The 25,743-nt window shown below is 41.7% G+C and overlaps 1 protein-coding gene across 1 annotated transcript in view; it reads left to right on the top strand.

The window, feature by feature from the left end:
* CFAP58 (cilia and flagella associated protein 58) overlaps positions 1–25,743 on the top strand; it is a 117,950-nt gene that overhangs the window by 18,770 nt on the left and 73,437 nt on the right. Inside the window, exons 7-10 of the mRNA XM_062214771.1 lie at positions 27–186; positions 4,780–4,862; positions 9,879–10,070; positions 25,176–25,337. Of these exons, the coding sequence (XP_062070755.1) occupies positions 27–186; positions 4,780–4,862; positions 9,879–10,070; positions 25,176–25,337 (597 nt within the window). The remainder of the gene's footprint in view (positions 1–26; positions 187–4,779; positions 4,863–9,878; positions 10,071–25,175; positions 25,338–25,743) is intronic.

Genomic DNA, 25,743 nt, shown 5'->3' with positions numbered 1-25,743 from the left:
GAATAATTCTCTGTTGTTAATCACAGGCCAAAGAGGAAGAAGTCCATCTGATGCGCCTCGACATCGGGAAGCTCAACAAAATCAGGGAACAAATCCATAAGAAATTGCATCAGACTGAAGATCAAAAAGCAGAAGTGGAGCAGAACAGAGAAACCCTGAAAAATCAGATCTTGGGATTTGAGAGAGGTAAACAATTTTGTGCTTTGTTTTATTAATTTATAAACATTTCATTAGTGACTAAAGTCATCGTTTATTTATTTATTTATTTATTTATTTATTTATTTTTGACAGGCAGAGTGGACAGTGAGAGAGAGACAGAGAGAAAGGTCTTCCTTTTTTTGCCGTTGGTTCACCCTCCAATGGCCGCCGCTGATCCGCTGGCAGGAGCCAGGTGCTTATCCTGGTCTCCTATGGAGGTGCAGGGCCCAAGCACTTGGGCCATCCTCCACTGCACTCCCAGGCCACAGCAGAGAGCTGGCCTGGATGAGGGGGAACCGGGACAGAATCCGGCGCCCCGACCAGGACTAGAACCCCGTGTGCCAGCGCCGCTAGGCGGAGGATTAGCCTGTTGAGCCACGGCGCCGGCCACTAAAGTCATCTTGCAACCCAGGGCTCCATGGCATGCAAACCATGCCAAATGAAATCAATAAAAAAGCACAAAAATGGATTAACAGTCAATATGGATGGCACATCATTCTGGAAAACTTAAATTCTCTTATGTTAGAAAAAAGTTTTCAAAAGGTTATGTTAGCACGATGTAAAGCCAGCCGAAAATATTGTTCCACTTTTGTCAGTGGAGTAGATAACTGGGACATTCTTCTGTCTGGATCTATGGAAGATGGGATATACCAGAATGAACTGGCCTTCGTTAGCAACATATTGTATCAAAGAGTCAGTGGCATAGGAAGAAATAGTTGCTAACATCTGTTCTCTGTTGGTGCTTTAGCAAATGATGAATCCCTGCTTCATACAGCTGACACTGACCTATGAAGGAAAATCTAAGTGCCAGGAGAGGGACTGAAAAATCAGTGAGGATGCAAACTCTGGAGTCAGAGCTGCCTGGGTTTAGGTCCCAATTCCATCCCATGTGCTTGCTGGGGGTTGAAACGGGCTCATGCTCCCAAAGCACTCGCCAATAGCGCCTGGCACCTGGAAGGTGCTTACTAGATGCCACTTATCCTCATCCAGATATTTTCTTTTCTAAATAAGAGTGTAATTAAAATATGGTGTACTGGTCAAATTCAGCATGGCAGAAACAGCTCTGGACAAAGACACCTGGGTCTCACTGACCACATGAAGGATGCCGAATTGTAAATCACTGAATGAAACACCATATGCAAAAGCACGCATTGTGTCGTGAAAAGCCAGGTACAATCTACATCTGTAGATAAGATATTAGAACTGTTTATCACTTAAGTCTTTGAGAAATGCACATTCATTCTTAGATACCAAGAAATACTATTTTTAAATAAGGGGAATTCCTTAGACTACTTAAACTTACATCTTTAAAAGGTTTTATTCATTTGAGAAAGAGAGAAAGAGAGAGAGAGAAACTCAGTCCAGGTCTCCTGCATGGGTTACAGGGACCCAACCACCTGGAGCCATTACCTGTTGCCTCCCAGGGTGCACATCAGCAGGAATGGAGCAAGGAGCCAGGAGCCAGGACTCCAACCCAAACTCCAATATATGGCCGCTGTGGCCGGCACGCTACAGCCGGTGCACTGCGCTGATCCAAAGGCAGGAGCCAGGTGCTTCTCCTGGTCTCCCATGGGGTGCAGAGCCCAAGCACTTGGGCCATCCTCCACTGCACTCCCGGGCCACAGCAGAGAGCTGGCCTGGAAGAGGGGCAACTGGGACAGAATCCGGCGCCCCGATCGGGACTAGAACCCGGTGTGCTGGGGCCGCTAGTTGGAGGATTAGCCTACTGAGCTGTGGCGCCAGCACTCCCCTATTCAAAGGTTCTGTATTTCTGCTTGCAATATTTTGAAGTTTTGAACAATTTTTTTTATCCTTTCAGCATTGAGTCCAATTCTCTGTCCATGACAAAAGTCATGCAGGTCTCTCTTCTGATTACTTTACAGATATTGTCAACATTGGTCACTCCTCTTTAGCACTGCTTCCTTTTGATATACTCAATCAAAGAGTGGCACTGGCCATAATGGTTAGGATCATGGTTCCTCCATATGATTTTCTACTACAAAACTAAGCAAATGAACTGAAAAAAATGATCAGAACAAACAAAAGAGCCCAATAGGTGGCAGGTTATAAAATAAATATATAGATATTAATAACTTGTTTTATACCAAAGACTCGGTTAGAATACATGATGGAAAATTGCCTTTCATAAGAGCAGCTAAAGTAATAAAATATCTATGAGTGAAGTTACCAAGATAACTGCAAGACCTATATATAAAAAAGCTACAGAATTCTATTGAGGGGTATAAAAGAAGACTTGAAAAATGGAGAAAAGTTCTTGAATGTGAAAACTCAATATGATAAAGATATAAAACTGTCCAAATGAATCTATACATTTAATATTTCCAAAAAAATTTCAGTGAGTTATGTTGTATAGGACTTGGAAACTGGTTCTAAAATTTTCCAGAAGCATAAACACCTGACAATAGCTATAAAATTCTTGAAAAGTAGAGTGGTAAGGGAACATTTGCCTTACTTGTTGTTTAAATGTATGATAAAGGTTGGATAATCAAATAGTGGTGATATCAAATAAACAGATCAAGATGAGGGGAGAGTAGAAAGGACAGAAAATGCCCAAGATAATCATCTAAGATCAGATATTGTTTTATAGCAGTGTGCCTTATGAATTATTAAGAAAATGATAGCATGATAATAGACTATTTTTTTTGGGGGGGAAAGGTTAACACCAAATGTTGAATAAAATCATACAGCCAAGATTTAAAGATTCACTGAAGTAAAAGCTAAAATTTTATATGTGGTAAAAGACTACAAATAAAGACAAATTGATCAGGATGTTGTCAAAGAATTATTCTCTTTATAACATATGAAGAATTTTCTTTTTCTTTTTTTTTTTTTTTTACACAGGCAGAGTGGACAGTGAGAGAGAGAGAGAGACAGAGAGAAAGGTCTTCCTTTTTGCCGTTGGTTCACCCTCCAATGGCTGCTGCGACTGGCGCACCGCGCTGATCCGAAGCCAGGAGCCAGGTGCTTATCCTTGTCTCCCATGGGGTGCAGGGCCCAAGCACTTGAGCCATCCTCCACTGCACTCCCGGGCCACAGCAGAGAGCTGGCCTGGAAGAGGGGCAACCGGGACAGAATCGGTGCCCCGACCGGGACTAGAACCCGGTGTGCCGGCGCTGCAAGACGGAGGATTAGTCTATTGAGCCGCAGCGCCGGCCTAAGAATTTTCAAAACAATTCATAAGACAATTGGCATAGGCCAGCGCAGCAGCTCAATAGGCTAATCCTCCGCCTGCAGGGCCGGCACACCGGGTTCTAGTTCCGGTCAGGGCGCTAGATTCTGTCCCAGTTGCCCCTCTTCCAGGCCAGCTCTCTGCTGTGGCCTGGGAGTGCAGTGGAGGATGGCCCAAGTTCTTGGGCCCTGCACCTGCATAGGAGACCAGGAGAGGCTCCTGGCTCCTGGCTCCTGGCTTCGGATCAGCGCGGTGCGCAGGCCACAGTGCGCTGGCTGCGGCGGCCATTGGAGGGTGAACCAATGGCAAAGGAAGACCTTTCTCTCTGTCTCTCTCTCACTGTCCACTCTGCCTGTCAAAAGAAAAAAAAAAAAAAAGACAATTGGCACAGGGCAAATGTGGGCACTTTGAGAAACAGAAATACACAAAAGTGGTCATTAAACATGAAAAAGGTGTCAACTTCACCAGTAATCAAAGAGATAGAAATTAAACACTAGCATACTGGTTTTAAAAGTCTACCAGACTGTCAGAGATGAAGGAGAATGAGAATGCCCAGTGTGGTTTGGGTGGGGATTTCAACTGCTGGGATTTCTAGAGAGAAATATGGCACTAGGAGAGAAATGTCTTTTTTAAAAAATCACCTTTGTTCCAAGACTTCCTCTTCTAGAAGAAAAAATGAACTTGAACTTTCATGGAATTATTGTGTATAACTGCAAAAATATTGGAAACAACTTAAGTGATAAAATGGAGTATTGGCTAAGTAAATTATACATTTTTAAACAGTGAAAAACCATGGAGTTAGTAAAAATTCTGATGTGGATACACATTTATAATATATAAAATAGTTTATTTTGTGTTTTATAATTGTAAAAGTAAGCTGCAAAATAGTATGTGTAGCATGATTCCTTTTGGGGGCATGTTAATGTATATATACATATATTTGTTTATATGTGCATACATTTATTTGCATAGGAAAAAGACTGGAAAGAGATATAAACATTCTAATCTAAACTGATCATGATTGAATTAAAATTTCACTTTTGTTTATCTGTATTTCTAGCTTCATTCTGTATTTCTACTTACTTGTACCGTAGAAAAGATTGCAAAAGAGCAAAGATTTCTGGGAGTCAGAGGAAGCAAGTTTCTAATGTCAGCCTTGTCCACTCCTGGCTGTGGACTTCTGGCATACGACTTCATCTGTCTGAGCTTCGGCTTCCATCTATTTACCAGTCGGGAAGATGAACCCCACAGAGTTATAACGAGGTCCATTAGTAGTTTTACAGCTGCAGCAAACATGTCAATCCGTGTTTGTGTCACTGTGCTTCTGGCTTTTCAGATCCTCTCTTAGGTTGACTCTACATTTATTAGTGTTTTTCTTCCTGGGGATGTAGAGTTGGAGACTTCAAAGAAACAAGCAGAACTCGATAAGAAAGCCCTGGATGAGCTTCTGAGAGAAAGGGACATACTAAATAAGGTGAGTTTATTGCAGTAACACTGGTGAATGCATGCTTTTCTTTACTGCTATTATATCTGCCTATAACCAGTTGTATGTGGAAAGAAAACAAAAGTGGATTAGAATAAATAACAGTGCTCAATTTCCCTCTAAGCGGCTGTCTACAGGCTACCATTCACTGACCATGAATTCAAGCTCTATTATCACCTGTGAACACAAAAGGACTTTGGAGAATTAGCATATAAACCAGCAGGAGATTTCACAGTGTTTTGTGGGAGCTGTTTCCATTGCTGTATTATTTGTCATCCTAAGCAAAGCTGAACAAAAATTCTGAATTTAATATCTATAGTCTACTGCTATTGCTAATCTAAAAATTATAAATGAGTGCTAATTAAATTTTAAGGTGTATGGTGTACAAATGCTAGGTTGGTGATGTGAAAATCTTCTCAAGGTTATGTGTTTTTGTTTTTATTTTTAGTCTTTATCCTTTTCATCTTTGAGCTCAGTGTGGTCCAGAGGTGAGGGAGAGGTTGGAGGAGCTTGGAGGCAAAACCCTGGAGACCTCTGTCAAAGACAGGACCTCCTCTCTTTCCTCCCCTCCTTCCAGAAGATTTCCTTTATTGAAAGTCACTCTTCGGGGATTATATCCTTTCCAGGATTTAGGATAAACTTTCCTTCTTATGGATTCTTCCAGGGAGGAAGAAACCACAGGCCAGGAGTGGAGGGGGACATCTGCTGCTCTAACAGATACCCCAGTGGTGTCTACCAAAGGAGAAATGGCTACATTTTTCAGTCTGCCTTTCCTTGCTTCTTTAGGTTTTCTAGAATTGAAAAACATCTTAACAATATAGATTATACTTCAGCTTAAAGTACACTACTTAGGGTATCCCATAAAATGGCAGGAGATTAGATCTCCACATGCTAAGCGCTCCTGAAGATCACAGAAGTTCTTCCTCTACCTCCAATCCTGGAAATTGTTCCTTGAACCTACAAATTCATGCAGATAAACAGTAGTATTGAATTTATGTTCTTAAACTTTTTTCCAAAGATTTATTTATTTATTTGAAAGTCAGAGTTACATGGAGAGAGGAGAGGCAGCGAGAGAGAGAGATCTTCCATCCACTGGTTCACTCCCTAGTTGGCCGCAATGGCTGGAGCTGTGCTGATCCAAAGCCAGGAGCTTCTTCCAGGTCTCCCATGCAGATGCACAGGCCCAAGGATTTGGGCCATCTTCTACTGCTTTCCCAGGCCATAGCAGAGAGATGGATCAGAGGTGGAGCAGCTGTGTCTCAAACCTGTGCCCATATGGGATGCCGGCACTGCAGGCAATGACTTAACCCACTATACCACAGTGCTGGCCCTTAAATTTATTTTTAACACACACAACATAAACAACAGGTTTTTCTACATGGACAAGTAGTACAATTAATTTCACATTTTTTATTGTTTTTAAAATTTATTTATTTATTTGAAAGTCAGAGTTACAGAGAAGGAGAGGGAAAGGGAAAGGAAGAGAGAGAGAGGGAGGGAGGGAGAGAGAGAGAGAAAGAGAGTTCTTCCACCCACTAGTTCACTCCCCAGATGGCCACAATAGCCAAGACTGGGCCAAGCCGAAGCCAGGAGCCAAATTTCATCCAGGTCTCCCATCTGGGTGGCAGGGGCCCAAATAGTTGGGCCATATTCTGCTGCTTTCCCAGGCACATTAGTAGGGAGCTGGATTGGAAGTGGAGCAGCCAGAACACCAACTGGCACCCATATGGGATGCCAGTGTCAGAGGTGGCTGTTTTACCTGCTATGGCACAACTCTGGCCCCTAATTTCATATGTATTTGATTAATGTCAGTTCCTCCTTGAGGGCAAGGCATACTTTCTCTTGTTTTCTTTCTTTCCCTGGCCTTGAATTCTTGGTGCCTGGCACAGCTCCAGACTCTACAGGTGTGCAATCAACCTTTATTGATAATACATTCTTTCGCACTTATTTGCAATGCCACCTTCCTTGAAAGAATGACTGACATGACTTTGAGAAGCAGAGCATGAATATATTTTTGGTTCTTTCAATGTCTTGTTGCAGTGACTTTGTCTTTTTTCTTTTCTTTTTTAGAGGGAGGGAGGGAGAGAGAGAGGAAAGGAGAGAGAGAGAGAGAGAGAGAGATATGAACCAATGTGCAGGTTCCCTCCCCAAATGCCCACTGTTGAATCAGGAGCTGGGGGCTCAGTCCAGTTCTCTCACATGAGTGGCAGAAACCCAATTGCTTGAGTCATCACCATTCCTCCCAGGGTGTGCGTTAGCGGGAAGCTGGAATCCGGAGCCAGAGTCAGTAATAATCTAGGCACTCTGGTGTGCAACACGAGTGTCTTAACCACTAGAATGGTGGCCACTCTGGCTTTGTCATTTATGAAACAAATGTTTAACCCAACAGTTGAGAATAAAATTGATGTTTTCTCTTTTCTACAAGAGCTCCAAGCTCCATGTGAGCTTTTTACCTGGTTATAGTCCAGTAGTTTTCAGACCTCACTGTGTGCTTGTATTTGTCAGAGCTCTGAGGAGGAGCTATAAGGTACCTCACAGAACCTTTAGATAGGGCTGGGCCTCTGACACTGGAAGGAACCTGGCCTGGCATTGCTGGAGTGAAAGCCCGTTCTCTCCGCCACTAGACTTGCTGCTGAGTTTTTGTTTCATTCCTCTTTCAGTGAAGACATTCTCTGTTTTCCAGCCCATGTGGGAAAAAATAAAAAAGCCTGTCACCAACAACTCCCAAGTGTACATTGTCTACTGAATTGCAAAAATCTAAAGGCCTGATTGGAAAAGTAGTTGGGAAGGATTTTTGTGTCCATTCAGTGATGGCTGGAGCGGTGGCCTCTTGCATGAACACAGCTGCCAGATGGCACAGCTACTAACCGCATTTTGGAGGAACAGGGGCAGCCAACCCAAGGCATTTGCCTTGCAGCATCAGAAACTGCCAATGCGGCTTTAAAAAAATCATCTAGGTACCTGCGTTCAAATGTCTGCTTGGGTAACTTAATTTTCACTCCAGGTTCTTTCCACTCACAGAGAAAAGTATTTCAAGCAGAGGCATTGTAGGAAAAGGATTTATTTAAGGTAAGAAAGAAAACATACATGTGGGTTTTCCCACACAGAGAACTACCCATCATGAAAGGGCCAGACGTGCCCAGAGAGAGAGAGAGAGAGAGAGAGAGAGAGAGAAGCCTGAATTGCACCCCCAAGTGTGGTTAGGGGCAAAAAGAGGTTACCCCCTTTTTTTAGCCTCTTTTACGAGGTAGAGGGTAGTGCCTTAGCATGTGTGAAGCCATCTGGGAATTTCATGGCATGTCTATGTAGAGTTTAGCAACCATAGCTATCATAGCATCTCCCCTTTTTGGTTCTGGATGAGACATGGGGGCTTCTTGGGTAGGTGGGCATGTTATACCGACAGGTAAAGAGAGAACATTATATGGCAGGGCTGCAAAAATTCTCGCTCACCTAGATCTAAATAGCTGCCTGCCTATTCGTACCATATCAGGTTCCATCCCAGACCCTCTGAATCAGAACCCTGGAGCATCTACATTAAAAAATAAAAAAAAATGCAACTGGGCTAATATTTTTTATCCTGGTAAAATGCACATAAGGCACAAGTTACCATTTGTAACATGTAGAAAGTCACAATGTTGTATAGCCATCACTGCTATCTAGGTCCAGGTAATTTTCATTATTCCAAAAGAATACCTTGTACCTGTTTAGCTGTCATTCCCCATTCTTCCCTCTTCCCAACCCCTAGAGAGTACTAATCTTTCCTTTTCTATGGATTGGACTTTTCTGGATATTGTATAGATGGAGTCATATATTATGTAACCTTTTGTGGCTGGCATCACTCAGAACAGTGTTTCCAAATTCCAGCTATGTTGTGCATGCATCAGTGCTTCATTCTTTTTTATAGCTCAAGAATATTTCACTGTGTGGATAAGCCATATTTGTTTATCTACTCATCAGCTGATGGACACTTTAGTTGTTTCTATCATTTGGTTCTTGTGAATTGTGCTACTATGAACATCTGTGACTCATTTTTGCTTTAGTTTCTTTTGGGTATATACCCCAGGAGTAAAATTATTTTGGGTTCTATGTTAATTTTAGATATCTGCATTTCCTTCCTCCCTTCCTCCCTCCCTCCCTCCCTCCCTCCCTCCCTCCTTCCCTTCTTCCCTTCCCTTCCCTTCCCTTCCCTTCCCTTCCCTTCCCTTCCCTTCCCTTCCCTTCCCTTCCCTTTCCTTTCCTTTCCTTTCCTTTCCTTTCCTTTTCTTTTCCTTTCTTTTTTATGTGAAAGGCAGGGTTGCAGAGAGAGAGAGAGAGAGAGAAAGAGATAGAGATAGAGAGAGAGAGAGAGAGAGAGAGAGAGGCTATCTTCCTTCCAGTGGTTCACTCCCCAAATGGCTGCAATGGTCTGAAGCCAAAGTCAGAATCCCAGAACACCATCAGCTCTGCCTTGTGGGTGCAGGGGCCCAAACTTAGGTGTTTGCTGCTTTCCCTCAGGGGGCTGGATTAGAAGTGCAGTAGCCAGGACTCAAACTGATGCCCATATGGGATGCTGGCATTGCAGGTCCCTGCATCCCTAATGATGCTGTTTACCTTACTTTGTAGTCAAAGTCTGAGTTACATGGTTATGTTCAGTTGTGCTAACCTCAGGCTATAGTTGGGATGGAGGTTAAAATCATGGACTGTGGGTCTGCCAGCCATAGATTCAAATCCTGATTCTGTTGTATGAACTTGTAGGCAAATGGTTAACCTTTCAGATTCAATTTCCCATTTTTAAATGAGAGCACTATTTTGTCCACTTTGTAGGGATGTTGTGATTGCTTTTAGTGCATTTATTTAACGTGCCTTGTGTAAAATGAACCTAACAGGCTCTTGGGCTGTAGAGAATATGATTATTCTTTCAAAAGCCAAAGCATCACATTATTTGAAGAAGAAGGAAGGGGCTAAGCTTAACCTCAGACCCTCAAACTCTTCTGAGTAATGTGGCTGTTTTGTTGCCCTTGTCTGTAGAATATGCTTAAGGCAATCAGTGCCACCCAGAAGCAGACGGACCTGGTGAAGCTCCATGAGCAAGCCAAGAGGAATCTGGAGGAAGAAATCCAGAACTACAAGAGTGAGGCTCAGAAGCAGAGAAGGATTATCTTTCAGCTGGAAAAGGAGCGAGATCGGTACATCAACGAAGCCAGTGACCTCACTCAAAAGGTAGGCGGCTCCGAGAGATGGGTGGAGCCCAGGCGTGTTCTTGCCTGTGCTTTTATGGTGGTCACGACTGTTGCCAACATGGCCCATTTAGATTTCTGCTTGTGCTTTACCTGTAGATTTAAGAGGAATGATGTGGATAGAATGAAAGCTGTCCCAGGCTGATGCTGGGCCATGTGTTGAAATGGACAAGGGTTGTGCTGGATGTTATCTCAGTCCCACATTTGGGCTCCTCTTCCAACTTCAGACTTCCCCGTCTTTTCCACTGCCCACCTGTGTAGTATCCCTGGGTTGGTCTCCTACGTGCTGCTGCATCCTCACCTCTCAACCCTCTATTCTCACCTCCCACCTGTTGCTGCAATGCTTGCCTCCCCGGAGCAAGGATTCTAACTAGTTCTTAGGAGGAAAGCACCAAATGAAATGACCTCAAGTTCAGGCACGAGTCCTGCCATCAGCAAGGCATTTCAATATTCAAAGAGCATTTTTGTTTTAACTTACTGTGAGCCTACTCCTCTACCCCCACTGGTAGACATCCACACATGGAGTAGCTGACTTCTAGTTCCCTACTTTTTTTTTTTTTTTTGACAGGCAGAGTGGATAGTGAGAGAGAGAGACAGAGAGAAAGGTCTTCCTTTTTGCCGTTGGTTCACCCTCCAATGGTTGCTGTGGCCGGTGCATCATGCTGATCCGAAGGCAGGAGCCAGGTGCTTCTCCTGGTCTCCCATGCGGGTGCAGGGCCCAAGGATTTGGGCCATCCTCCACTGCCTTCCCGGGCCATAGCAGAGAGCTGGCCTGGAAGAGGGGCAACTGGGATAGAATCCGGCGCCCCAACCGGGACTAGAACCCGGTGTGTCGGCACCGCAAGGCGGAGGATTAGCCTGTTAAGCCACGGCACCGGCCAGTTCCCTACTTTTTGTAAACAGCTCAAGAGAGAGAGGAGACAAGGACATATCTCCAAGGATGGTTTCAGGGTTTGGGCTTTGCTCTTACCAATTGCTTTAGCACATTGCCTGCATTGTGCACAAGAAGTTCAACTAGTCCTCTCAGTATAATCACTGATAGCACAGAACAGAGGCGCAGGCATAGGGATAGGGGTCGAGAATGGAGAAAAGTTTTAGCTAGGAGGCTGAGAAGACAGCTTGGAAGAAAAGACTCCTTGAACCAGTTTTTATTTTCTCCTGGCAAAATGCTGTTATACAATGTCTTCTATCTCCTCAATGAGACCCACAGTAAATTCTAGTGTTTTATGGTGCTTTTGAATTTCTTGGGAAAATTTTACTTATTTGAAAGGCAGAGAGAGAGAGAGAGAGAGAGAGAGAGAGAGAGAGAGAGAGAGATACAAAGAGATATTTCTTCCCTCTGGCTCATCATCCAAATGACTACAATAGCTAGGGGTGGGCTAGGCTGAAGCCAAGAACCCAGAACTCAATCCAGGTCTCCCATGTGGGTAGCAGGGACCCAAGTACTTGGGTCATCACCTGCTGTCTCCCAGAGTGTGCATTAGTAGGAATGCTGGAATTGGAAGCAGATCCATGTCTTGAACCCAGGCACTCGGATATGGGATACAGGTGTCATAAGTGGCAGTCTAAGCACATTGCCAAATGCTTGCCCCTGCTTTGCATGTTGAAGTTTTGTTTTGCTTTATAAGTGAAATTTCTTTTTATTTATTTATTTTTAAATTTTTGACAGGCAGAGTGGACAGTGAGAGAGAGAGAGACAGAAAGGTCTCCCTTTGCCATTGGTTCACCCTCCAATGGCTGCCGCAGCCGGCGCGCTGCAGCTGGCGCACTGCGCTGACCTGAAGGCAGGAGCCAGGTGCTTCTCCTGGTCTCCCATGGGGTGCAGGGCCCAAGGACTTGGGCCATCCTCCACTGCACTCCCGGGCCACAGCAGAGAGCTGGCCTGGAAGAGGGGCAACCGGGACAGAATCCGGCGCCCCGACCGGGATTAGAACCCAGTGTGCCGGCGCCGCAAGGCAGAGGATTAGCCTGTTGAGCCACGGCGCCAGCTAGAAGTGAAATCAAAACCACAATGAGGTTCCATCTCACCCCGGTTAGAATGGCTCACATTCAGAAATCTACCAACAATAGATGCTGGAGAGGATGTGGGGAAAAAGGGACACTAACTCACTGTTGGTGGGAATGCAAACTGGTTAAGCCACTATGGAAGTCTGTCTGGAGATTCCTCAGAAACCTGAACATAACCCTACCATACAACCCAGCCATCCCACTCCTTGGAATTTACCCAAAGGAAATTAATTTGGCAAATAAAAAAGCCATCTGCACATTAATGTTTATTGCAGCTCAATTCACAATAGCTAAGACCTGGAACCAACCCAAATGCCCATCAACAGTAGACTGGATAAAGAAATTATGGGACATGTACTCCATAGAATACTATACAGCAGTAAGAAACAACGAAACCCAGTCATTTGCAACAAGATGGAGCAATCTGGAAAACATCATGCTGAGTGAATTAAGCCAGTCCCAAAGAGAAAAATATCATTTGTTTTCCCTGATCAGTGACAACTGAGCGCCAAAGGGGAAACCTGTTATGTGAAATGGACACTATAAGCAACAATGAACTGATCAGCTCCTGTCCTGACTTTAGATGTACAATGTAATACTTTATCCTTTTTAGTATTTGTTGTTGTTGTTGTTGTTCTAGTACTAGTGGTTGAACTCAGTAATTAACACACAATTATTCTTAGGTGTTTAAATTTTAACTGAAAAGTGATCCCTGTTAAATCTAAGAGTGGAAAAAGAGAGGGAGGAGATGAAGAGCTATGGGTTATTTAACTATGTGCTTATTTTCAAAGACTTGAATAATCACCTTGTAACAATGATCAGATTTGGTCTATATTATGTCATGATTTTAAGGAATCTTATTTCAACCAGATATTTTGAATTTTGATATTGGTCTATTATGCTATGTTATATGTGCGTACATATTGTATGTCCACATGGGGAAATTTTATTAAGAGTTTTATTTTAAATGGCTTTTAGATAAGATTGTCCATAAATTTAAGCTGCTAAAAAAAAAAAAAAAGAAGTGAAATTTCAACAATGATTATGCTAAGGGGAAAGCCAACATTTGAACCACATGCATAAAGAGAATGGAAAACAAGCTTCACTGTTGGGAGACTAACTCAACGCCAAGCAGATCATTACAGAGTAGGTAGAGGAACGGATACACAGATGTTGTACCCCATCGGGGCAGGAAAGAGATCCCCCAGTGATTCGCATTCTTTGCACTGGGAGCCACAGGAGCAGAGCCTGTTTCCCTTCTGACTTCATCATCTCTGGAGCTCCACAAATGGTTTTCCTGAGTTGGAAAGTATTGTGATCAGTTCAGACACTGTTAGTCCCATGCTTGGACTAGACTAGCACACTTGCTTCTTAGTCATCAGTTGACACTACGACAAATAACCCCCAAATCTCAGCGTTCATGGGTAGGTGACGAGTGGTAAAAAGAATGCCGTCACTGATTTTACTTTTTAAAATTTTTTTACTTTGTTATTGTTTTTAAATAGGAGAAAAGCCATTTAAATTATGTGCAAATACACTAGAGTTCCACAAAATATGAGACTCTCTCCACTGATTTTAATACAAAACTGCATAGTTTTATTGGCTTCCTAGTAAAGGAGAGGCACCTGTACCAGTTTTGCTGTTTTTCAGTTTCTGGTGTTTGACTGCCTAAGGTTATATAATGTCTCACTTAAATAATTTAAACACAAGTTCTTAAAATATTACTTATCAGCTACAATTTTTCTGTCTTTTGCTTAGCCTGTGACAGCTTGTGTCAGTGGCTGCAGCAGCTTGTGTCACCTCTAGACTTCTCATTAAGGGCATTTATGTCCTTGTGTCCCCTCCCCATATTCCTTCCTATCTTTACTTTCTGGTGTCCATACCCGCCCCCATGCCAACCCCACAAACAAAAAGCCTCTGTTTTGTGCATCCTATTTATAGGACTAACAGGAAGAGTTGGGGAAGATGCCACAAAAATGACATTTTCATTTACTTCTAAAGTGAGTACACATCATCCCAAGTTCATCCGTTTGAGCCAGAAATTTCTTTTGTAAAAATTGAATCTGAGGAAAAATTAGACATGTGAATATTTTTATAAAAGAATCTTCTTCAAAACTTGATTTATAATGAAGAGTAGAAATCAGCCTGCAGGGCTGCTGTGAACCTCAGGGGCGTTAATGTGAGCAAAAACTAAGTCTTTGTGAAGGCTGAGGTTTGGGGGTTGTTTTTTAACAGTGTAAGCTGATGAAATTAAGAAGCTAATGTTAAAGAAAGTTTTGATATAATGTATGTGGATGTTAAATCATGTGTTTGTAAACTATGTTTTAAAAATAGGGAACATGTTCATAATCTGAATCTGAGACAGACAATGGACAAGTATTTACATGGTTTGACCCCAGTTTTGTCTGTGTGCATACAAAAAGGATTGGAGGCATACTTGGTGGGGTGTGGTTGAGGGGGATTAATTGAGGTTAATATTTGTAAAGTATTTAGAACAATCTTTGATACATACTAAATTTATATAAATGACAAATAAATAAATAAATACATCTGTTGGTAAATAGTCCAACAGTTTCCCTTAAAGTGGCATTTGAATGCAGCTACTCTGAACTTCTTGTGAAATGTCAGTAAGGTGTAGGCATAGATGAAGTGATTTCACAGCAACAGACACAGAGGCTGACATGAGCTTCCTATTAATATCAAGACAAGAGAAACCAGCATTGCTCAATGGAGAAAACCACAGCAACCACCTGGGAAGAGCCAAGAAGAGGCCTCGGTGCCCCCTGCCATACCTTCCCTGACTCAGCATTGGTATTACCCGAGAGTGGATCAGGTGCCACTGCATGTCCTAGTCAGGGTTCTTCAGAGAGAAAGAACAAGCCGGATATAAATCTCCAATGTATAGAAATGTAAAGAGAGGTTTGCTATAAGGAAGTGGCTCATGTGGTCATAGACCCAGGACAGCCAGTGGTGTAACTCGGTATGTCTGGAGGCCTGAGAAGCAGGGGAGCTGCTGGTGTAAATCCCAGTGCCAGGGCAGAAGATGAGATGTGATGGCCCAGCTCAAGCAACTTGGAAGGATGCAAAAAGGGAGAATTTCTCCTTCTTCTGCCTTTTGTTCCATTCAGGCCCTCAATGGATTGGGTGATGCCCACCCACACTGGGCAGGGCCATTTGCTTTCCTGAGTTTGCAGTTCAAAGGCTAATCTCATTTAGAGGCTTTCTTAGAGACAGACCTGGAAATAATCTGGGCTCCCTGCATCAGGTTGACACATTATGTTAACATCACTCTCTCCCTTCCTAGTGCTCAATTGTTTTTGCCCTACTGTCATAAAAACATGGCAAACTCAGAGCACAATTGAGCAGGCAGCTGGGGAGTCGCTCACGGCCCAGTGCATTCTGAAGAGTGTGACTTAGAGGTGTGATTGGGCACAGAGAACCAACCCTGGTGCTTGGGCATTCTAGGACTTAGGTTTTCCATATGCTTCATCAACTCAGAGGAAACAAGAGTGGGCATGGGGTTCCTGTAATACCACCACATCTTAGAGTACTAGAAATTGGGATGTGGACAGGGACCCTGCCCCCCACTGTGTTTCCAGCTGTGGATTTGACAGTGGTTTCTTTTTTTTTTTTTTTTTTTGGTTTATACCATAATAAGGAGTAAAATTTATTTCACAGTCTTAATCATTCCCTTCACCATATCAAGGAGTGAACCTGAGTTCTAAAGTTCACAGCAGAAATCCTTCCAATAAAATATTCAGTGATAACTGTGGGTACTACATTTTCCTTTTACCTTGATTAAGTTGTTAAGTGCCCCCGTTTGATATTTTTTTTCTAAAATTTTGACTGAATTAGAGTAAGATTCACATTAAATTGTGAAAAAATATTAGAGTAAAGAATACCTGAATTTTCAACAATGTTACACTAGTTATGGCTAATCGGTTGCTCTAATGTACAACATATTAATTACATCCAGTTTCTTAAATGTCATTTTTATAGCTATACATTTTATTAGAGATTTAAAATTCTGGTTCAGAACTTTTTGACAGTGGTTTCTACCAGTGTCCCAGGGCACTGAGAACTGAACCCAGGCAAACCTATTCACTTTAGTGGTATTGCTCTGGGAGCCCCACGGTGAAGGACTGGCTCTGAAAGCTCACCTATGGTTAGATCTTTAGGCTGAACAGTCATTTTTATAACAATTGACTATCAATGATTTCATGAATTTTAACCTAATAGAAGAAAATGCAGAGGAAAGGTTAGCTTTCTTCAAGGAGAATAAATACATTAGACCTGGTGTCAAGGTCCTCTAATGGGAAGAGCTGTCTTTGTCCAATAAAAGATAGCTTGATACTTGTATTGGGATGATTTTTAGTGAGGCCTTGTCAAACAGAGTGAAGCACAGTAATACAGGGATGGTAACAGTAATTGGGAAGGGGTGAAGGTGGTGCAGGAAACAGAAAGGAGATGGGCAAGGACGAGAGAGGAGGAAGGGCAACGCCAAAATCAGGGAAGTGGGCTGGGTTCTTCTGGCAGGGATGACCAGAGAAGAGTCCTCAGAGGCAAGAAGCATGGGGAATTGCTGAGCACAGGGATGTCCAGTGTTTGGCTTTTAAGTTCCTCACTGTACTTTGTACCTCACATCTTGAGTAGCATCTGTTACTTCAACCCTGCACTCATGGTTATGCTCTGTGGGGACTGGCCTGGGTGTGAGAGATGTGATATAATGTCCCAGAAGGGGGACAGCATGGGTAAGAGGCAAGACGCTAACTGAGAGTCCAGAATGCTATGGAAATTGACACTTGAAGCCATAATAAGTGGAGGAAATGATCCCTCTGGGACTTCTGGAAGGATAAGAAGAGACACTGCATTTCCTAGCACAAGGAATGGGGATGCCAGGCTTTCTGTTGTTAATAGACAGGGTGACCCCCGTGCAATGTAGGTTTATAACCTGGGTCATAAGTCCAAGATGGCATTTCCTCTAGGGAAAAGCAAAGATAAACTAAAAAGGAAGAGAAGGATAAAATAAAGAGCTCTTTTAAATAAATGGAAGAAACACAACCCAAAGAAAATGAAAACAAAGACTGCAGGATTTCAAATCCACACCAAAGCTGGTAAAGAGCGAAACTGATATTGTGGAAAAGGGAGTCAGTGAAGTGGGGTGCACTCTTAGAGTGCAGAAAATAAATGAAGCAGGATTATCAGAGATGATACGAGGTGAAAAAGGCAGAGAATAGAAACCAATCTACAGAGGGTTGCTTTCTGATGGTGGGTCTGAGCCGCAAATCAAAGTTATACAGGGAAGATATTTTATGGAGATGAAGAAGGAACTGTGCATGCAGTCTGGCCACATTCCAGGCAAAAATAAGCCAGGGCACTCTCATCCAGAGTTATCTTGGAAGAAGATAACTTTGTGTGTGTGTTTCCCATAAATGATAAAGAAAAGTACTCTGTGAGAGTTTAGGCAAGAAGAAAAAGCAGAAATTATGTTGTCTTTTTTTTTTTTAAATTGGAGAAAGAGTGGAAGGAAATACACTAACATATTAGTTGTGGTTAGCTCTGTGGGTAGAGATATGGGTTGTTTGAATGTTTCCATTTTTGTACACCAGTACTTCAAAAAGTTCATGAAAGTGACATTAAGTGATAAACTTATTTTAGTTAAAAAAATGGAAATCCACGCATATGAAGGGCTTTGAAAAATTCACAGAGAGGTGGGAGTTCACCCTGGTGGTTAAGACACCATTAAGATGCCCATTCCCTACATCAGAGTACCTGAGTTTGAGTCTAAGCTCCAGCTCCTGACAGCAGTTTCCCACTAATGCAATCCCTGGGAAGCAAAGATGCTGGCTCAAGTAATTGGGTTCCTGTCACCCATGTGGGAGTCCTAGTTTGAGTTTCCAACTACCAGCTTTGACCATGACCCAGCTCCTGATATTGTTGGTATTTGAGAAGTAAACCAGCAGATGGGAACTTTGGCTCTCAAAAAAAATTTTTTTTGAAGTTCATAGAAAATAGTGAATTATGAAAATAGTGCAAAAATTTGCAAATTTTCCAAAATGAATACATATATATTAGGAACTTATTAAAAAATAAAAAATTAATAATAATTTGTTCTTCTTTCAAGGACCAAAAGCTTCTTTCTCCAAGGAGCTTTATTGAAAGTGATCTCTTAGCCCTCTATACTTGGTTCCCTTCCCTGGAAGTTTAAATAAAATAAAGTAAGAGAACTTATGGTATGAACTTATTTATCATTATTTTCATGTGTGCCTCATCCTACCTACTTCTTGGAGGCAAATCTCATTCAATTTTCAGTTCTTCATATGACTTACGTGCTAAGTAGGTACTCAAATTTTTTTAAAAGATTTATTTTATTTTATTTGAAAGACAGTTACAGAGAGAGAGAGAGAGAGAGAGAGAGAGAGAGAGAGAGAGAGAGAGAGAGGTTTTCCATTTGCTGGTTCACTCCCCAGTTGGCTGCAATGGCCAAAGCTGAGCTGATCCGAAGCTGAGAGCCAGGAGCTTCCTCCAGGTCTCCCACACAGGTGCAAGGCCCAAGGACGTGGGCCATCCTCCACTGCTTTCCCAGGCCATAGCAGAGAGCTAGATTGGAAGTGGAGCAGCTGGGTCTTGAATTGGCACCCATATAAGGTGCAGGTGTTGCAGGCCGGGGCCTTTACCCGCTGCGTCACAGTGCCAGCCCCTCAAATATTTTTTAGAAGGATGAATGGAAAGCATAATTGGATATCTGAATTAGCTAGTGAAAGATCTGCTTTTGAATATTTGTATTAAATACTTCTTCAAGTATGCCATTCGCCCGCGGAGCCTGCCAGACTCCTGGCTCTAGGAGGCTCCCAGGCGCCGCTGCCAACTGACCCCCAGGTGCTAGCTAGCGGCAGCGGCCGGCCTCGGGAGCACACCTGCGGGCGTCCCCAGGCCTAAAAAATAAATAAATAAATAAATAAATAAATATTTCTTCAAGTATAGATTACCTTATCACTATGGGTCTGCTCTCTCTTCAAATTCATGTGAAACCTGTTGCCATGATGGGTCATCTTATCTGAATCGTCCTTTGCATTTTTAGCTGCAAATAACTTTCTGGCAAAATCTCTAATTCCTCCTGCTTTCCAAAATTGCATGAACATTTGCCTCTGGTTCTTTCTGGTTTAAAGAAAGAAAAGTGAAATGTAAGATGCCAGAAGCCTTTTGTTACAACTGATTAATTTAGCTTGGCATTTGCAAATGAGAAAGATCCCCTTTTGTGCCATAATTAAATGACTCAGAATCCCAAATCTTTTTTTATGTGTTTGTTTTCGTCATAATAATGCTGCATAATAAACAACCATGAAATCTCAGTGGCATACAAGATTGAGCACTCTGTTCTCACGAATCTGCAGTTGACTTAGGTCCTCGGGATATAGGCTGGGCTTGCCTTGGGCATAACTTTGGGCTGTGGGTTGGACCCAGTTCTGAACCACATGCTTCTCATCCTTCAGGATTCCTGAAAGATACATACACCCATATAAGAACATTTCTTGTCTCTCTGTTCACTTAATGTTCTGACATCCTGTTGGCTAAAGCATGTCACATGGTCAAATCCAACATCAACAGCATTGAGAAATATATTCCTCTCATGAGGTTGTAGGACAAGGCAAGCAGCGAATATTTGCTGAACCATAAGATAATCTTCTCCAGGATTTCAGCACTTTTTATCATCATGATTTTTCCTTTGCCACATTCTAAATTTTACTGTTCAGATAAATAAGAGGCACGAGGAATGACATCGTAAGTTGTGATGTACCATATTTACTCCTTTCTGAACTTTTGCAAGTTCTCACTAAAACTGTGTCTGGATCATTGTTAGATCGGCTGCAGATTTTACACGTTATGCCCTTACCTCATTTTAGGATCACTCCTTTTTCATTTGAAATATTAAACTTCTGGCAATCACTTCCCAGGCATTTTATATGCCAAAAACCATTCTTTTGCAATGAATACTTACCTACTTTTTTTTTTTTTTAAATCTCTTTGCTCATTTACCTAAATAAGTGTCAAGCAAGGCTCTTCCAGACAGAGGTTCCAAGAAGTGAATAATAATAATGTACTTTGCAGGGCTTGGAAGGAAGCAAGGAAAGAAAAGTTGATGAAAGAAACATTGCCCAAAGATAGAGATTTTTCTTATGAAATAAACTTCCTGGTCCTTTGATGTTGGGGTGGACTCCCAGAGAGAGGCATCCAGGGAACATGCCCAAATTATAAGCTTTTTGTGTCATTTTAAGCAAGTTGCAGCATTTCGCTCCTTTCCCTCAGAAGAGGATTTGATTCCTAGAAAAATCAAATTGATTTGTTCAGTACTAGTATTCTATAATATGACATCATGTAACCTATCATAACAACCTGTTAATATTTATTAAGTGCTTAAATTGCTATATGCTAGATACTTTACTGGTGGCACAAATGTATATTTTCTCACTTAAATCCTCAGAATAGCCCTCTGAGGTAGGTGTTGTTATATCCCCCATTTTATACTATCACATAATGTGGCATAAAAGAAGATAGAAACATTGAGATGCCTCTCTAAATTCAAACTAGAAGATAAAATAAAACAGCAAGAAAAACAGGGAAGACGAAATTTCACATGCCAGGGCACACAGATGTTTATTTTCAGAGAGTGAGTTTTTCAGTTTCGTTAGGGAGGTGAAGGCACCGTCAGCACTTCGACTGGTGACATGAAGTCAGAAAAACTTGCCGGAGAAGTTTATTGTACTGATATTTCATTGAATCTAAGTTAAAGGCTTCCAAATTCAATGACCTACTTTCTTATCCTGCCTTGGTCTATATGGTATTTTGGCTATGCTGCAGTTTTCCAGCATGCGTTATTGATTTTTTATCTCATCCTTATTTCTATTGGCAGGTTGTTTTGACACAAAAAGAAAAGGTAGGAGTAGGTTATAAACCGGGATTGTACCCCCACCCTGCACCGTAAGCATTTCCTGGGCTTCTCTGAGGCAGGCCCACAAACGCTAGGTGCTCCAGTTCACTGGCTGTGAGAAAACGTTCTATATGTGGATGTGATTTTTCTCATGAGTTGGTTTGAGGTACCTGAGGGTGTAATCAATCAATTAGGCTGCAGCCCCATGGCTGGCATCATAAGTCCTGTGATGTAGCACCTTTAGTAGGGGAAGCTTGCTCATGAGACGTTTGGCTGCCGCCTAAACTGACTCCTCCACATTGTGTGAATTCGAACTTCTACATGACATTGGTTTGAATGATTCCCATCAAGATAAAAACTGAGTCCCAACCCTTAGAAATAAATTGTTTTGTAAATTGACAGCTCTCTGCTGCGGCCCGGGAAGGCAGTGGAGGATGGCCCAAGTGCTTGGGCCCTGCACCTGCATGGGAGACCAGAAGAAAGCACCTGGCTCCTGGCTTCTGATCGGCACAGTGCGCTGGCCATTGCAGCCATTTGGTGGGGTGAACCAACGGAAGGAAGACCTTTCTCTCTGTCTCTCTCTCTCACTGTCTAACTCTGCCTGTTAAAAAAAAAAGTGATTGAACAAGCAATTTTTCCTTTTCTCTGATGTGCTGCTTGATATTCTGAAGGCTGGTGACATGGTTCAAAGTATTTTCAGTCTGTTCCTTTCATTGACCCCCACAAGGATGATGCCTTGTCCATAGAAAGGGACCTCATTTAGGTTTCATATTCATTCCTAATTTACACATTTTAATTACCAGTGTTGATGTCTTAAAAGGCCACTTGCTACTCATTTTTAAGAATTTTGAGGATGTGGATCAAAGAAATGATGGTAGAAGGAATGGGATTTCTTTTCATTTTAGATTCATCCACATGCCTCTCCCCCAAATTCTTGTCTTCAGCTCTCTCTAATCTTGTCCCTTCCAGGCCCCAAACAACCATCCAAGCTGTTCACCACTGAGTCTGTACAACTTCTTCTCACCTTGACCCATTTTGTTTATACACCAAATGGATGACAGAAATTGAAATTACTAATAATACTAAATCAACAGTAAATTCCTATAAAATACTTTGTATAACTCTAATTACATAAATTAAAAAAATGTGTTGAAGAAGGTATTTCTCTTGGACATGTTTGCATCAAGATTTGACTCCAGGTGGGAGCTACTAAAAAAATTGAAAGAGAATTAGCTCCACCACTCACTGAGGGCTTCAAGACTTCAGAACAAGTGCTATTTGTGCTTTTTGTGGTATTTAGGGAAATAACTGATTTGACTCATACCTTCCACAATGATAACATATAAAGATTCCATGCCCAGGAGAGATCCTGGGGTCCTTGGTTGGGATGCTGAGGACCAGGAAGTAAGAGCCAGTTCCCACAAATGATGTAAATCTCTAAACATTAATTGTTTAGATAAGCTGTGCAGGTTCATCTTCAGAAGGTATCCATTAACCTCATCTTTGATTCTACCTTAACATCCAGGGCACATCTCAGTTACTGGTGGTATCTACTATTCTGTGCTGGAGTCACTCACTGGAGATGAGCTTGAGTGTAGGGAATGGCTTCTTTGTATCACTTGTACTTGTACAGTGCTTGCCTAGCCACAGCCACATGTTCATTGAGGGGATGAGTAAGTGGGTAAGTGAATGAATGAGTGATCAGAAAGGCACTATTACTTTCACATTATGCAACTGGCAGAAATCTCGATATTAAAATAGAACTGAAAAGATAGCTGTAGGCCTATATCACTTAGCAATAGTTATACAGAATCCTAAATGAAATTCAACAGTACATTAAAAGAATCATCCAGTATGACCAAAGAGAGTTTATTCTGAAGCTTCAAGGATGGTTTTCTATTAAGAAAACTATTGCTGGTGGGGTGAAAATATAAAGTGTTACAGCTATTTCGGAAAGCAGTCTAGCAATATCTATTAAAGTTAAATATCTATCTATCCATCTATCTATCTATCTATCCATCCATCTATCCATCCACATATCTTTTGAGCCAGCTATTCTTCTCCTGGGAATCCATCACACAGAAGTAAAAGCACAAGCACATGAGAACTCATGTACAGAAATGTTTATTGCAGCCTGGTTCAGAGTAGTAAAAAAGTGAAAAAAAAGTTAATGCCCATCAGAGGGGAAGAGTTGAATAGATGATAGTGCACCCACACTGTAGGATATTACACAGCCTTTAAAGAGAACGAATTACAGCTATTTCAAATGATTTCCACAAGGTGTTATTGAGTGATAAAAAGCAAAGTGCATAAAAGTGTATATAATAAGACTCCATTTGGCTGAAAAGAAAACTCAAAAAGCAAAACAAAAAACAAAGGGAAACAAATCCCTGTATCTAATATTTACTAGTTGAACAATTTTGTGAATCTCTTCTTTTGAACTCAGTTTCCTTTTTTGTAAGATTGGGATAATAGCAATACATATCCTGTAAGATTTTTGTGAAGATTGAATGAACTAATGCATATAAAATACCAGTACATAGAAAGTACTTGATGAATATGAGCTATGATTATTATGTTTATAGACTTGAATAGAGTGTGCAGAATTCAAAGAGAAAACTTGCAAGGCACATGCTGGTTGTGTTAGGTATAGATGAGGTATAGATATAGGATGAAGGGAGAAGGAAGATCTAAGTAACTAAGGAAAAGAAAATAAATGTACATTTCACATTTATACTTGGGACCATGTATAAGGAAATTAAAATGTTTTTAAAAGAAAAAAATTTATTTCAAGTCTATAACATCAGTTGATCCAATAAGGAAAAAAAAGTACAAAATAATATAATTGAAAGGCATTCACCAAAATTTAATCCCGCCTTGTAAATATCTGTAAGAAAACTTGGATGAGTACTTGTTTAGAGATCTAGAAGACAAATATTTTAAATAATAGCCATCATTAACTCTGATGGGGGAGCACTGGGATGGGGCTTCTGGGTGTCTTTTGTGTAATATTAGTTCCACAAGTGAAGCCAGAGGTTCTCGTGATGCAACAACTTGAGAACACATTGCTCAAAGGAGCCTGCACTCTAATGAGAAGCAATAGCATCTTCATGGTAAATATCTAAGAGGCACTTTGCAACCTCTAGGTGCGAGGTAAAATGGCCCTTCTCAGAGGACCCTTCCTCGCGGGGTTCCTTCAGGGATGTTCCCTTCCTTCAGTTCTTTGTCACTTTGCTCAGTGTCGCTCTTCCAATCGTAACCACCAATTAAGAGAATGCCATTAAAAGGCTGTGAAACTTTCTTAAGAGTTTTCCCTGTATGTGTGTGTTCTTGCTGTTACTGACCCGGTGCTGTTAGTGATTCAAGTGGTTTTCCTCACGAACATTTCTGTTCATTTTAAAGAAGCTTGTCCTTAAAAATAAAAACAAAAACAATTACTGTCAGGCGACCCCACAGCTGAGAGTTTCAAGAACATAGTTTCTAGCACAGAGATTGCTCGCTGAGAGCTGTTGGCTCACAGAGGAGTTTCAGGCCTCTCTTTTTCATACTTGCAAAAAGGAGGCAGTCATCCTGGCATCCTTGCTTTCCTGGAAGTGCTTTGTGCACAGTGGAATGCATTTTTATGAGGTCCTTTGAGTTCCCCTGATGGAGTGAGTCTGACATTGGCAAGACAGCGTTATGATTGCTATCAACGTTCAAAGGCCACTCTTCTTTCACGGGTAACCTTATAAAGCAGCCAGTGTGGCCACATAACTAAGTTATCTTTTATCTTTCTCTGTGCTTTATATTAAGATCTATTTTAAGCCTGTGGCTTTTTTTCTTTCTTTTTTGGTAGGTGAGGTGGTCAGGAGAGGTTTATGAGATTGAAAGAATTTCTTCTCCCTGCCCGCCCCCCCCCCCCTTTTGTGATCACAAAATAGTTGCGTTAAGTCTTTATACTTGAGCAGAGCTCTGAGTAGATAAAGCATATATTTGCCCCTAATCAGCTGCACTGAATTTCCATGTTGCACTGCAGTGATTATAGCCACAGTCAGATTTTCTGATTGCTGGCATCTCTAGCAGCGTCCCTTAGGTAGAAGACTCCACTTGTCCCAAACCCATAAACACAGGCTGGCTATTTAATTATATTCATATCCTTGCTTTCTTCTCCAGGTCCTCATGAACATGGAAGACATCAAAATCCGTGAAATGCAGATCTTTGACTACAGGAAAAAAATAGCTGAATCAGAGAGCAAATTAAAACAGCAACAGAAACTGTACGAAGCTGTGAGGTCAGACAGGAATCTGTATAGCAAAAGTCTGGTTGAGGCTCAGGTAAAGAATATTTTTATGTCTTTTAATTTTGACTCCTCTTGGCCCTGGTTTCAAGCAGTTTCACATATCTTAGCCCACAACGCCACAGTGCCAGCCCCCATTTCACTTATCTTAGTGGCAGAATTTAGACCAAGAAAGAAATCTCCTGGAATTTACCTGAAAAAGATGATCAATTTATGCAGAACTATTAGGTTGTTTGAAATGGAAATGACACAACTTAATAGGATGTGGAGATCATGTTCCTCCTTTTAATTATTATGTAGCATTGCCATTCTTCTTTGATTTTTAAAAATGCTAATGGCTACCGTGACTCAGAGGGCAGCAACAGACTCATTTAATTGCAAATGTTTGCTGTGAAATATTTTAGTTATAGTGTTTGTTGTGCTTCTGATTCCTTTCTTAAGAT

This window comes from Lepus europaeus, chromosome 17 (assembly GCF_033115175.1).
Source record: "Lepus europaeus isolate LE1 chromosome 17, mLepTim1.pri, whole genome shotgun sequence".
Lineage (NCBI taxonomy): Eukaryota > Metazoa > Chordata > Mammalia > Lagomorpha > Leporidae > Lepus > Lepus europaeus.
Note: the sequence above shows the minus strand (reverse complement) of the source record. Positions and strands in the feature narration are given on the sequence as shown.